The sequence below is a fragment of the Myotis lucifugus genome, unplaced genomic scaffold (assembly GCF_000147115.1).
Source record: "Myotis lucifugus unplaced genomic scaffold, Myoluc2.0 scaffold_40, whole genome shotgun sequence".
Taxonomy (NCBI): Eukaryota; Metazoa; Chordata; class Mammalia; order Chiroptera; family Vespertilionidae; genus Myotis; species Myotis lucifugus.
Window position 1 is genome coordinate 264,144 of NW_005871088.1, and position 14,124 is coordinate 278,267.

A 14,124-nucleotide genomic window follows, 5' to 3' on the forward strand; every position below is an offset into this window, starting at 1 on the left:
TGCACAGCCTCCACACAGCTGCCACCTGCTCACCTCACACTGAGCCAGCTTTTTTTTCTGCAGGATCTTCAGACCATATGTTGAGCTCTGGAGCAGGCACTGCCTCTGCTCAAAATGTTTAACTTCTTCACAGGCAAAACCAGCAAGTCTAGTCTTTTAAGACAAAAGACAGGCTCGGCCTGCGTGGCTCAGTGGTTGAGCATTGACCTACGAACTGGGAGGTCAAGGTTCAGTCAGCAGGTTATTGGCTTGATCCCCAGTGTGGGGTGTGCAGGAGGCAGCCAATCAATAATTCTCATCATGATGTTTCTAGCTCTCTCTTCCCCTCCCTTCCTCTCTGACATCAATAAAAAAATATTTTCTTAAAAAAGACAGTCTGAGGAAAAATATTTTTTCTCAGATATGCCTCAAGTTTATTGAAGATGCCCTATACACACATTTGCTACTAAAAATTGAAATAGTACATCAAAAAATGTGTTAAAATTTAAAATGAGTACAAGAATACGGTGTATGCCTAAAATGACCCCATGTCATAATTCTCAACAATACCAGAAGGACCTGGATGTGATAGGCAATGACAACAGTCACATTGAAATACAGGTTCATTCCTATTCTTCCTGTGGTTTTGAAAAGCCTCATTCCTTCTCCTCAGCCATATTGGAAACAGTCCCTTGAGGTCTCTTTTTAAAAATATTTTTATTGATTTCAGAGAGGAAGGGAGAGGGAGAGAGAAACACAGAAACATCAATGATGAGAGAGAATCACTGATCAGCTGCCTCCTGCACACCCCCCACTGGGGATCGAGCCCACAACCCAGGCATGTGCCCTTGACCGGAATCGAACCCAGGACTCTTCAGTCCGCAGGCCAATGCTCTATCCACTGAGCCAAACCAGCCAGGGCTTGAGGTCTCTTTTAAGACTTGCCATTGTCCTCACTCCATGTTTCCTCCTGTAGACCAGTCCATGACTCCTTCCCACTATATACCCCGTTAATTCTTCTTCTCTGTCCTGCTGTTGGGGTGAATGTTTTTGTGGATGGGAAGAGAATTTGATACTAGGGTTGAGAGTCAAGTTACTAAGGTTCTTTGCTAGTGCTTCTGAGACAGCTTGAGTGTCAGCTGAATACTGTATCCTTCATCGGACATCTGAGAAAATGATCCAGTGGAGGGTGCATTAAGCTTCGTTGGGGAATCCATTGTAAGTCTAGTCACAGCCTGAAGTTCTAGAACCCATCTGCAAAGAGTTCAAGCTGAAGGTGATGCTCAAAACTCACAAGTTGCTACAAAGTAGTCTGGAAAGAACAACAATGAAACGTGGGGAGCCCTGACCGGTTTGGCCCAGTGGATAGAGCGTCGGCCTGCGGACTGAGGGGTCCCAGGTTCGATTCTGGTCGGGGGCATGTATTTTGGTTGCGGGCACATCCCCAGTTGGGGGTGTGCAGGAGGCAGCTGATCGATGTTTCTCTCTCTCATCGATGTTTCTCTCTATCCCTCTCCCTTCCTCTCTGTAAAAAAAAAAAAAATATATATATATATATATATATATATATATATTTTTAAAAAATGTGGGGAAACAGCTAAGCTAAATAATCTGAGGAAAAATATTTGCAACATATAGAACAAAGAACTAACAGCCCTAGCGTATGACAGGTAGGGTCTTTTGGGGAAACACTTATGTAGTGTCTATTAACATGTTAGCTCTAGCCAGTTTGGCTCAGTGGATAGAGCATGGGCCCATGGACTGAAGGGTTCTGGTTCCATTCTGGTCAAGGGCATGTACCTCAGTTGCAGGCTTGATCCCCAGCGAGGGGTCAGGGTGGGTGTGGGAGGCAACCAATTGATGTGTCTCTCTCACATTGATGTTTCTGTCTCTCCTCCACCCTTCCACTCTAAAAATCAATGGGAAAATATCCTCCAATGAGGATTAACAACAACAACAACAAAAAAAACATGTTAAAAAACAAACAAACATGTTAAATGCCCATAGATCAATTCTACTTAGTGGAAATTATCCTAGAGGGAGATTGACACATGTTCAAAGCTGGTGGTTGCAGCATTAATGTGAATAGCAAAACAAGAGAGAAAATGTGACAGTACATCAATTGGGATTCATTATGTAAATTACAGTACATGTATTTTATCAAAGACCAAGCAGCCAGAGAAGAAGTGAGCTAGACATTTGTGTACTAACATGGAAAGATCTCAAAGATATATTACCAAGTAAAAGAAAATCACAGCCCTATCTGGTTTGGCTCAGTGGATAGAGCGTCAGCCTGCAGACTCAAGGGTCCCAGGTTCAATTCCAGTCAAGGGCATGTACCTTGGTTTCAGGCACATCCCCAGTAGGGGATGTACAGGAGGCAGCTGATCAATGTTTCTTTCTCATCGATGTTTCTAACTCTCTATCCCTCTCCCTTCCTCTCTGTAAAAAATCAATAAAATATTTTTAAAAAAATAAAAAAAGAAAGAAAATCACAATCAGCCCTACCTGGTTTGGCTCAGTGGATAGAGCGTCAGACTGGGGACTGGAGGGTCCCGGGTTCGATTCTGGTCAAGGCCATATGCCCGGGTTGTGGGCTCAATCCCCAGTTGGGGGTGTGCAGGAGGCAGCTGATCAATGATTTGCTCTCATCATTGATGTTCCTGTCTCTCTCTGTATCCCTCTCCCTTTCTCTCTGAAATCAATAAAAATATATAAAAAAAGAAAATCACAATCCAATGTATAAAGTGTATGTTTTTAAAAAACATTGTTATTGATTTTAGAAAGGGAGAGGGAGAGAGAGATAGAAACATCAATGATGAGGGAGAATCATTGATTGGCTGCCTGCTGCACACCCCATACTGGGGATCAAGCCCGCAACCCAGGCATGTGCCCTGACCAGGAATCAAACTGTGACCTCCTGGTTCATAGGTTGTCACTCAACCACTGAGCCAAGCTGGGTGGGCTAAAGTGTATGTTTTTAAAACTGAATAACTATGTTGGTGATTACATAGAAAAATGTAGTTAGAAAAGAAAATTGTTAACAATCTTGCTTTAAAAAATGTTGCTTAAAATAATGTTTTGTAAAACAAAATTTGATTACATATTTTAAAAGTGTGCAGGGTGGTAATGTAAAAATGGTATAGCCACTGTGGAAGGCAACTCAGCTGTTTCTTTTTTGTTTTTAATATATTTGTATTGATTTCAGAAAGAAAGGGAGAGGGAAAGAGGGACAGAAACATCAATGATGAGAGAGAATCATTAATCATTGATCAGCTGCCGCCTGCACGCCCCTAATGGGATGGAGCCTGCAACTAGGGCATGTGCCCTTGACCAGAACAGAATCGAACCCAGGACCCTTCGGTCCACAGGCTGACTCTCTAGCCACTGAGCCAAACAAGCCAGGGCTCAGCTGTTTCTTTTAAAACTAAACATCCATCTCCACAGGACCCAGCCATTGCACGCTTGGGCACTTGGCCAAAGAAATGGAAACTTGTAATCACAGGAAAACCTGTGCTCCAATGTTCATAGCGGGTTGTTTGTAGAAGCCAAAGACTGGGAACAAGCAACGCCTCCCTCAGGGGGTGAATGCTGGAAGGAACAGTGGATGATCCACACCAAGGACTACAGCCAGCAACACAAAGGAAAAAGTGTAATACATGCAACAGCGGGGACGGACCTCCAGGGCACCGCGCGAGTGGAAAAGGGCTCAGCCCGTTACACACTGCATACTTCCTTATGTAACGGCCTGCAAATGACAAAACTGCAGGGATAAGAATAGAATACTGGCCCTGAGCGGTTTGGCTCAGTGGATAGAGCCTGGAGCCTGGACTGAAAGATCCCGGGTTCGATTCCGGTCGAGGGCATGTACCTTGGTTGCAGGTTCGATCACCAGTAGGGGGCGTGCATGAGGCAGCTGATCGATGTTTCCTCTCATGGATGTTTCTATCCCTCTCCCTCCCTGTAAAAAAAAATCAATAAAAAATATTTTTTAAAAAAGAAGAAAGAAAATAGAATACTGGTTGCATGGGTTGGCGGGAGGAGGGGAGAGGCTGTGGCTAGGAAAGGTCAACCGGAGGGATCCCTGTGCGGGAACAGGCTGGACACTGATGGCAGCGGCGGCCACTTGAATCTACGCGTGATGAAAGTGCACCGCGCTATGCGTGTGTCCGCGTGCGCACACACACGGAGTAACCCGGAGCGGCTCTCGGCTGGCACCAGTGCCATTTCCTGGTGTGCGACTGTACTAAGTGCAAAGGATGCCGACACTAGGGAACTGTGGGAGGGGCCCGGCATCTTAAATATTTCTATGTAACTTCCTGTGAACTTAATTACTTCAAAATACATGATCACACCAAAAGTACACAAGCAGACTAGCGTACAGACAGGACGACTCCCGGAGCTCTGCGTGGAGAGTCTCTGCAGTCTCCGCGGGGATCTCTAGGTCCCCACTGTTCAGAGCTGGCCCGGCCCACGCCCAAGACAAGCGCTCCCGAAGGCGGAGCCTAGAGGGGCGTCCCTAGAGAACGCCTAGCTTTGATTGGTCAAAGAAGTGTCTGTCAGCTTCCTTTGGCGATCTGAGGGCGGGTCTTGTCAGAAAACGCGCTTTTTCATTGGCTAATCTTTCCGGAAAAGGAGGCAGGAAAGCAGAGCTCAGCTATCTATGGGGCGGAGTTTCCGGTGGGCGTGCTGAGATGATTTGAGAAGACCGCAGACGCGCTCAGGGCGGGGCCCCACGCGCGAGGACCACGCCCTGGCCACCAGTCTCTGTCTTCCCGCCCTCCGGGTGCTGGGCTGGGCCAGAGTCCTGAGGATGTCTACCCTTCCCCCAGAAAGAAGAAACGACTGAGTCCAGGCCTCGGGAGATTCTGGGGTCTCAGTCGGGCGGCCATCCCCGGCTCCCGGCAGGACTTCCCCCACCTTCCTGAGGGTGCCTGGCCCTCCCGATGGCCAGAGACAGTGTACTGGGGTCCGGAGGGGACTGGTGAGCGGGAAAGGAGGGCGGCGTCCCCACCCAGATGACAAAGGGCTGGGTCACTCCGTCTCCGGCCCCGCCCAGTCCTGGCCAATGACAATGGCCTTGCTCTGAGCTCTTGGGAGCTTCCATCCTCCCAGGGCCCCAAATGTACCCTACCAAACCCCCACCGCCCACTTCCCCGCACGCAATCACATACACACTCATTTCCGGGCCCACTGTGTTCGAGGGCCTTCCGAGTGTATCGAGACAGTTTCTTTTTTTAAAAAAACAAAAAAGTTTTTCCAGAGAGGAAAGGAGAGGGTTAGAGAATTAGAAACATCGATCAGCCGCCTCCTGCACACTCCCCACTGGGGATTTGCCCGCAACCAAGGTACATGCCCTTGACTGGAATCAACCTGGGACCGTTGAGTCCGCAGGCCGACGCTCTATCCACTGAGCCAAACCGGTTAGGGCGAGACAGTTCCTGTAAAGCATGGATGACAAACAAAACCACACAGGAGCCTGTATGCTGGGAGAGGGGAACAGAGTTGAGGCCAGTCACGGGGAAGGTGCCTTCCGCCAGAGGGACGGGCTGTCCGCGGCCTGGAGGTGAGGCAGGAAGGAACCGTCCTCCCTGGACCTTGGAGGTGGGGGGGGGCCCTGAGGGAGCGAGTCCTGCCAGGTGGGCCTGCTCTTCCCCAGGCGCCCCTGACTGCGGCCACCAGCTGTGCCCGCCTGCTGAGCACCTGGACAGGCCAAGGGGAGCCCTGCAAAGAGCTGGCGGCTTCTCTAGAAGGAGGTGTGATCAGGAACATCCGTCCTGGTGGTGCTCACGGCGGGGGGGCGGGAGGGGCGGCGGGGGGAGTGCAGGTGCATGGCAGCCCCTGGAGGGCTGTTGACACCCAGTCACTGGCCTCCCCCCCCTCCCCGCAGTCTCTGATGTTGCAGATCTGACTGGGGCCTGAGAATCTGCGCCTCTCACTCTCCCTGTGCTGCTGCTGCTGCTGCTGCTGCTGCTGGTCCAGGGATCCCGCTGTGAGGAGCACGTCTTCGCAGGCCTGTAGCCCCTAGGTGTGTGTCCCCTGCCCCACGTGGGGTTGGCTCCTTGGATGGTCCCCGCAGGCGGGGAGATGCTAGGAGGCTGCCAGCCCTCAGAGACCAGGGCTTCTGTAGCAGCATCACCCTTCCTGCCTGGGCGGGCTGCAGGGCACCGTGCACAGCCCAGGTGGGGAAGGGGGTCTGTGTGCAGGTGCTCAGTGCTCAGCGACTCCCAGGTTTGATAACAGCATCTGGGCATGTCGGAGGCAGATCAGACGGGGGCCTGGGTGGGGCTGGACAGACCCTCTGAGGAGGCAGAGGGGCGACACAAACCCTGAGCGCAGAGATGGGAGAGGAACCTGGGCCCAGAGAGCAAGAAGGTGGATGTGGGGCACAGAGAGGCCAGAAGTGGTTTTCTGCCCGGGGACGTCCCTGACAGCTGTCAGGGCTGGGGTGTGGCCGGCCCTCTAGCTGGGGGGAGCCTCCACCTTTCCTGCCCAATGCCCCTCCCAGGAGGGTCTCCCAGCTCCTGGGGCCAGTGCCCAGCAGCACCCTCCTTCCTCGGCCAGTCGTGGCAGGGGGCAGAGGCCGGTCTTATTCGGCGCCACGGTGGCCTGTCATCTCGTTGGAGCGGCAGGCGACGTGCATTGCCGGTCACTGGCCGCCGTCTGCCCCCCAGAGCCCAGCACCTGAGCGTACCTGGCTGTGGGAACGGAGGGTGGAGTAACCTTAGGCTTTTGTTTTCCACGTTTCCCCTCCTGCACCCCCTCTTCCTCTGGGTTGTCGGGCTGTGCCCTGTGCCCGGGTCAAGCTCTCTCTGCGTTAATGATAGGAGCCCTGAGTCACACTTATCACTGTTTTCCCTCACTTTGTCACTTGTCTCTTGACTTTGTGGTTTGGGGTTTGTGTTTGGCCAGGCAGACGACTAGTGTGCCTGCCATCAGACTTTCCAGGCTTTTCCCAATGGCTTCTGGGGCTTCTTGTCGGTGTGTTTGCTTCAGACTTACTTTGAGTCCCCGTCTCCATGTAAAGTTGTGTATTAGTTCCCTGTTGCTGCATAACAAATGGCCCCAATCGCACCGCCCTGATACGACTCACACGTGATCTCCCAAGTGTCTGAAGGACAGGGCGCCCAAGGGCGTGGCTGGGGGGTTCTGGCTCCGGGTCTGTCCCAGGCTGCAGTCCAGGCACCAGCTGAGCTGCAGCCTCGCGCCTCCCTGGTGGGAGAGGGGCTCTGCCTCCAAGATCACTCAGGCGACGGTGACAGGGGTCTCGGTGCCTCCCCACAGGGCCTGGCCACCCGGCTGCTCAGGCAGGGCTTCCCCAGGACCAGAGGAGAGGGGTGAGCGGCCCAAGATGGAAGACACAGTCTTCTTCTCACTGGATCTGTAAGTGACAGCCCCTCACCTCTGCCGTATTTTTATGGGTCACACAGGTCAACCCTGGAGCAGGGCTGCAGGGGGCGACTGGGCTGAAGGGTGTTCTGCTCACAGCAAATGAGAAGGCTGCTGAAGGAAGGGCCTTGGTCCTGAACCTGGGGGTCCCGGCGTGAGGACTCCTGGCCCTGCACAGAACAGGCCCCTCAAGAACGTGTCCTTTGTCTCCGGGAGGGTGGCCAGTTCTAGCCCCGGGACCAAGCCAGGAGGGGCCTGTGCTCGCAGGGCAGGGGGGCTCTTGGTCTTCAAAGGGCTGTAAAGGAAACACACAGAGAAAGAGAGAAGAATGTGCCTCAGAGCCCCGTGTGCCCACGGTGTGTGCTCTCTGCCCTTCGCTGGGGGGGTGGCAGCCCTGATGGCGGTCCCAGGCCCTGGAGCGGCTCTGGGCACAGGGCAGGAAGCCCTTCCTCATCACAGCCGCGCTGGTCAGCGCCCTGTCAGTCCCCATCCAGGCTGGGCCACAGGATGTCCCTGACCTCCCGTGTCCCCACACACTGGCTCAGTCTTGCCTCCATTCCTTCTCCGTCCCCAGGGGCAGGGACTGGGGCAGGGACTGGGGTAGGGGCAGCTGCCCTGCCTAAGGCAGGGGTGACCTCTGGCTGCACACAGCGAGGTCATTCCCCTGCCCCCTGCTGTCCCTCCAGCCTTCCTCCATGCAGCCTGAAGGGTGGGGGCAGGGAGTGGAGAGGTGCAGGCGGCATTGGGGAGAGCAGGCCCAGGAGCCCCTTTTCTTTAAGGAGGGGGTCAGGTAGCCCTGGGCTGGGTTCTGGCGGGTTGGGGGGTGAGGGTGGCAGGAGCCAGCCTGGGGGGTCGGGGGCAGTTGTTGAGGAAGGAGCTCCCACTGTGACTGAAGGAGGCCCTTTGCATCTCGTTTCCCTGGAGACGTGCCCGCCCCAGCCCCATCGTTCCTGGCAGGGGCCCAGAGGTGACTTCCCAGTGACGCATTTGCTGGCTCTGAATTTGTCACACAGGTTCTGTGGGCGGTGAGTGCTTTTCTTGTTGGCTCTCGCTGCTGGGCAACACCGAGCCCTTGGTGCCGGCTCCTGGCACCGTCCCAGGTGCTGTGCATTTCTTGAACCCAGGACAGCGAGGTTCTGGGGAGCCAGCTCTGCTTTCCAGGAGCAGCAGGTGCCGCTGGCGGGCCTCGCCGCAGGATCCTGGCCCTGACTCCTGGGGACAGTCAGCCAGGGTTAGGGGCACAGGGTGCGGGGCTGCCTGGAGGTGCCCAGGCCTGGTGCAGCCCTTGCTCCTGGGCCATCTGACCTCTGACTCACCGTCCCCACCTGTGCCCGTGCTGAGCTCCCGTCCCCTCCCTGGTCCCTGGGCAGGAGCCACAGTGAGGAGGGCGCTGCCCTGCGGTCTGCCCTGGGCCGCCTGGCCAGGAAGCTGTGGAGGGCTGGGCGGTGCTGGGCGGGCACTGGGGCCTCTCCCCTCACCCTCCTGCTGCAGGGCCCCTTTCCTGGGGAGCTCCTCCTAGTGGCCTGCCCTGAGGATGGGCACGCTCACAGCCCCTGCCCTGACCCTGTCCCCATCTGCCCTCAGTGACCACTGTGGCCTCACCCTCTCTGCCCGAGGACCCGGGTCCTTACCCAGGAGCCGGGATGTCCGTGCCCCCGTCTCCACCAGCTGTGCTGACCCCAGGGTAGCCCTGCCCCGCCCGCTGCTCAGCGACGTCCTCACCCTGCGGCCCTGGCTGCGGTCTCGCTGGGCCCTGGAGACCTGCCCTGACCCCGTGCTGGCTCACGGAGGTGGCCGCCGCCGCAGCCTGACCTCCGAGCGGCTCAGTGTCCTCCTGCAGGGAACGCCCTCCCTGGGGACGCCTCGGGCCTGAGGAGGACTCTGTGTGCATGACTGTCCCTGCCTCTGGGGGCCTGACTGCCGCCGGGATGGCCCGGGCCCTGGCCTGGGATGAGAACGTCCTGAGCCACTGAGTGCCCCCGAGGGCCCCAGGTCAGCACCAGCACCGCGCACGCTCGCGGCCCTGACTTGGTGTCCGCCCTCCTGGGCTACTGGCTCCCTCCAGGTTCCCAGGGGGCTGCCCTGGAGCACCGTGGCCCCATGCCCTGGATGGGGCTAGGCTGCCCGTGCTGGGGGCCCTGTGGGAACCCCAAGGGTCCCCTGACTAATGTTCCCCTTGTTGACAGGCTGGACTCCCTCCCTGTCGGGGGCAGGGGGTGGCAGCCCTACCCTGAGGGCCCAGTGCTCCCCTTTCTCCACCTGGGCCCCCAGCCTCCTGCGGGGATGGGCAGCAGGGAGGGTCAGGTGCAGAGGTGTGGCTGGGGCGGGGGTGGAGGCTGACTGTGGGGTGGGGGTCAGCTCAGCCCTCCCCCTGCCCTGCCCGGCCTGGACTCAGGGCAGACAGGGCCTGCGGGACGGGGCCAGGTGCTCCCAGTAGGGTGACCAGCCATCTCCTCCCCCACTTAGTAGGTGAGGTGGGGGAGCCTGGGAAGGCACGTGGCCGGGTCCTCCCCTCTGCTCCCGGGCCCTCCTGGCGAGCAGGGCTCGGGCGTGGGGCCTGGTGGGGCTGGGTGACCACCCTGTTGGCTCTGGGCGGGTGGCCAGGCCTCCACACCCAGTGTGTGACCCTGGCTCCTGGCCTGGGCCTTGCCCCTCCCTGTGTCCTCCCAGCAGCCGGGATGTCGTCTGGGATTTGCTCAGTGCATCAGCCGGGTCCCAGGCCATTTGCCCCCGGCAGCCTGGGGTCCTGGTGGCTCTCTCTTTCCTAGTGCCAGCTGCTGGCCCCCCACTGGGGCCCCTCCTGCCCGTGCCGGCAGGGCTCAGGCTCAGGCCTGCTGTGTCCTGCAGACTCAGTCCAGGGTGGTCCCAGGGGCCTGTTCCCCTAGGTTGGCATTTTCCATCGTTGCTGCCACACATGTCACCGCTGCCTGGGTGTGACATGGCCGCTGGGGAGGGGACAGGCTCCTGGTGGCTGGGACCCATCTCCATCGGGGCCCACCAGGCAGGCATTGGGAGAGGATGGGGGCAGGACTGTCTCCTCTTGGAGGGGCCAGCCTAGGAGGAGGCAGGAGGCTCTGGTATCTCAGGGAAGGGAGGTGTGTGCTGTGTGTGCAGAGTCCTGGGGGTCCACTGGGCTGAGGGGAGAAGGGGTGCCTTGGGGGGGATCGCTGTTCCCCCGCTGGTGCTGCACCTCTGTGGGCCGGGGTCTGCCTCCTCCTGTTCCCTCTCCACCTGGGTAGCTTCTAGAAGCCTCCAGAATACACCTGCCTTTGAGGACAGTGGGAGAGAGAAGTGGGGGGCCAGGGGGTGGGGCCTAGCTTTATTCAGGCGTGTCCAGCGTCCCCTGGGGCAGAGCTTACTGTGGAGACTGGCTACCCAGAGCCTAGGGCAGCAGTTCAGCCCCAGGGGCAGTAACAGCGAGGGTCCACCACATGCTATGGGGGGTAGAATTGGGGGGTGGACCCCAGCACAGGATTGGGGAGCTGGCAACTGGCCACTGCATTTTTCTCCCCCTCTCCCTCCCTGAGCTCATGGTTTCTCCTGGGCCAAGAAGCAACTGTGTCCTGGGCTCTGGGCTCATGTTGGCCCTCAAAGCGCTTCTGGAAGGGGTGTGGCCAGCATGCCTATAGCTACCCAGTTGGGGAAGAGCTCTGAAAGCTGATTTTTAAATAAATAAATAAATATATATATATATATATATATATATATCCACACACACACACACATATATATATATCTTTATTGATTTCAGAGAGGAAGGGAGAGGGAAAGAGAGAGAAACATCAATGATGAGAGAGAATCATAGACCCGCTGCCTCCTGCACGTCCCCCAGTGGGATCAAGCCCACAACCCAGGCATGTGCCCTTGATGGGAATTGAACCTGGGACCCTTCAGTCCACAGGCTGATGCTAAACCAGCTAGGGTAAGTTGATATTTTTTAAAAAATATATTTTTATTGATTTCACAAAGGAAGGGAGAGGGAGAGGCGGAAACATCAATGAGAGAGAATCCTGGATCAGCTGCCTCCTGCATGCCCGCCTGCCACTGGAGATTGAGCCACAACCTGGGCATGTGCCCTGACAGGGAATTGAACCGTGACCTCCTGGTTCATAGGTGGCTGCTCAACCAGTGAGCCACGTCAGGCTGAAAACTGGCTTTAGGCCCCTTCCCCTGAAGTGGGAGAGGAGGCTGCCCGCTGCCCATGGCAGAGGACTTGGGGTGGGGCATTGGGAGAGTTGGTTGTTTTTAGAGTGGGAGATAGTTGGGTGGGATGTGGGAGGTGACGGACAGTTAAGTGGTGGGTTTGAATGCCCCAAGGAGCCATGGCAAAGCATGCTCATGGAGGGAGGGCAGGACAGACAAGGACACCTGAGGTCGGGTGGGAGTGGGCAAACTGTGCATCTCACAGCAGTTCCTCGCATATTTCCACCTGCCTGCTGAGGGGCCTTGAGAGACCCGCTGGGGCAGAGGACCTTGCGACAGTCCCTTACCCCAGGGGTGGTGATGCATGTAAGGTGTCTAGGAGATGGCCAGGGTCGGCTGTGATTTCAAGCCTGGCTACCTGGTCCTCCCACCCAGCACTTTGCATCCTGCCGCCTGGCCACGGTCCGGCCTCTCCCCAGGACATCGCCTACTCCTGGTGTGGACTGGGACAAGTTTCCCAGGCCGTGTTCTGGGGGTGCTACATCCCCCTTGCCCTGCATTGATCTGAATCCGGAGAGGCAGAGGCGGCCAGTGCAGATGGGGCCTCCTGGAGTTAGGGGGTGGGGTCAGCAGGTGGGGCCAGGCCTGGAGATCAGCAGCCTGTGGCCGCGGCAGGGCCCATGTGCCATCCACCCTGTCGGCGTCCTTGCAAGAAATCGAGAGCCAGTCTCAGGAGAATGAAAGCTGAGCTTTATTCTTCTTGGCTAGGGAAGGGAACTAGCAGGTGGTCGTGCACAGGCCCCCACCCATCACCCCTCCCAGAACCAAAGAAGACAGGCGGAGCCATCAACGGTTCCCGCTGCTTGCCTCTCTCCTTTGCCCAAGCGGAGGCAGGTGAGCGCAGGGCAGGGGTGGCTGCAGTGACAGGGCGGCCAGGGCTGGCCAGGGCTCCGGGGCTGAGGAGAGGAGGAGGGGGGCTGCTTGGGAGAGGGGGGTGGGGGAGGGCACGGGGACACTTCTGGTCCTGGGAGTCGCCACTGGCACAGGCACAGAGCTCAGGGCACCAGGACTCGGTAGGGGCTGCCCGGGATGTGGTCATCGCCCCACTTGACAACCAGCGTGTACTCCCCCTTGTCCTTGAGCAGGTAGGACACGCTGTAGAGCCGGCTGCCCACGTGCTTCACCAGGATCTCCTCACAGGGCGTCCGGGGGCCGTGCACCCCCACTAGCAGCATGTTGTTGCCTGGCGGGGGGAGAGGGGAGAGGGCCTCAGTCCCAGGCTCCAAGCCCCCTATTTTCAGTTGTAACTATGCTGACCCCCCCCTTCTGTCCCCCTCACCTGTTCTAAGATGACAACCCTTTCTTTTTCTTTTCTTTTTTTTACAAATATATTTTTTTATTGATTTCAGAGAGGAAGGGAGAGGGAAATAGAAATATCAATGATGAGAGAATCATTGATCAGCTGCCTCCTGCACGCCCCCCACTGGGGATCGAGCCTGCAACCCAGGCATGTGCCCTTGACCGGAATTGAACCTGGGACCCTTTAGTCCGCAGGCCGATGCTCTATCCACCGAGCCAAACCGGCCAGGGAAACCCTTTCTTTTTTAAAAATTATTTATTGATGGGGGGGTGAGAGAGAGAGAAAGAGAGAGAGAGAGAGAGAGAGAGAGAGAGAGAGAGAGAGAGAGAGAGAAAGGGAGAGGAAAGAGAGAAACATGGATTTATTGTTCCACTTAATTATGCATTTGTTGGTTGATTTTTGTATGTGCCCTGACTGGGGATCAAACCTGCAACCTTGGTGTATGGGGATGATGCTCTAACCAGCTGACCTACCCAGCCAGGGCAGAGCGAACAGCCCTTTCTTTTCTATTTTTTTTTTTTACTTCTGTTAACATACATTTTTATTGATTTCAGAGAGGGAGGGAGAGGGAGAGAGAAATAGAAACATCAATGATGAGAGAGAAAGATTGATTGGCTACCTCTTGCACTCCCCACACTGGGGATTGAGCCCACAACCCGGGCATGTGCCCTGACTGGGAATCGAACCATGACCTCCTGGTTCATGGGTTGACACACCCACTGAGCCACACTGGCTAGGCTGACACCCCTTTCTAAAGACCTGCCAGCACCCCTGCCCCCCAGCCAGGCCAGCATAGGAAACTCCAGCTCCTTCAAGGTACTTAAGGCAGAGGGGAGGGAGGCCAAAATAGGAAGTGGCTCTAGAAGAGACGGCCACACCCTCAAAGGCATCCCCACCCCTTCAACCCCCTTCCTGTGTTCCGGGCACCCACCTGCTTTGCTGCAGTCCACGGTGAAGCTGCTCTTCTGGCCCACGTAGGCCTTGCTCAGCCCCAGTCCCTTGGCCAGCACCTTGCTGGCGTCAGTGGGACCTGGGCCTGGGGCGCCGTGTTGGGGGACACTGGCTGTCTTGGTCATGGAGTCTACAAATACTGATGATGTCTCGTGGAGGCTGTGGTTGCTGACGAGACGGGGGCCTGTGGGGCAGAGCAGGTGGGGCTGAGAGGTAGCCGAGGGCTAGGCACTGAGGTGGGCGCCAGCAGTCTGCTGCAGAGAGACTCACCTGTGACTTTGGCCTTGAAGGGGCTGCCCCCG

General features: G+C 56.6%; 1 protein-coding gene across 1 annotated transcript in view; it reads right to left on the minus strand.

Annotated features, from left to right (window-relative positions):
- Nucleotides 1-12,240: 12,240 nt before the first annotated feature.
- FLNA (filamin A) overlaps nt 12,241-14,124 on the minus strand; it is a 29,118-nt gene continuing 27,234 nt past the window's right edge. Inside the window, exons 47-49 of the mRNA XM_023753018.1 lie at nt 14,093-14,124; nt 13,803-14,006; nt 12,241-12,754 (exon numbers count right to left, since the gene is read on the minus strand). The exon at nt 14,093-14,124 is cut by the window's right edge and continues 57 nt beyond it. Coding sequence (XP_023608786.1) covers nt 12,567-12,754; nt 13,803-14,006; nt 14,093-14,124 — 424 coding nt within the window. The 3' untranslated portion in view covers nt 12,241-12,566. The remainder of the gene's footprint in view (nt 12,755-13,802; nt 14,007-14,092) is intronic.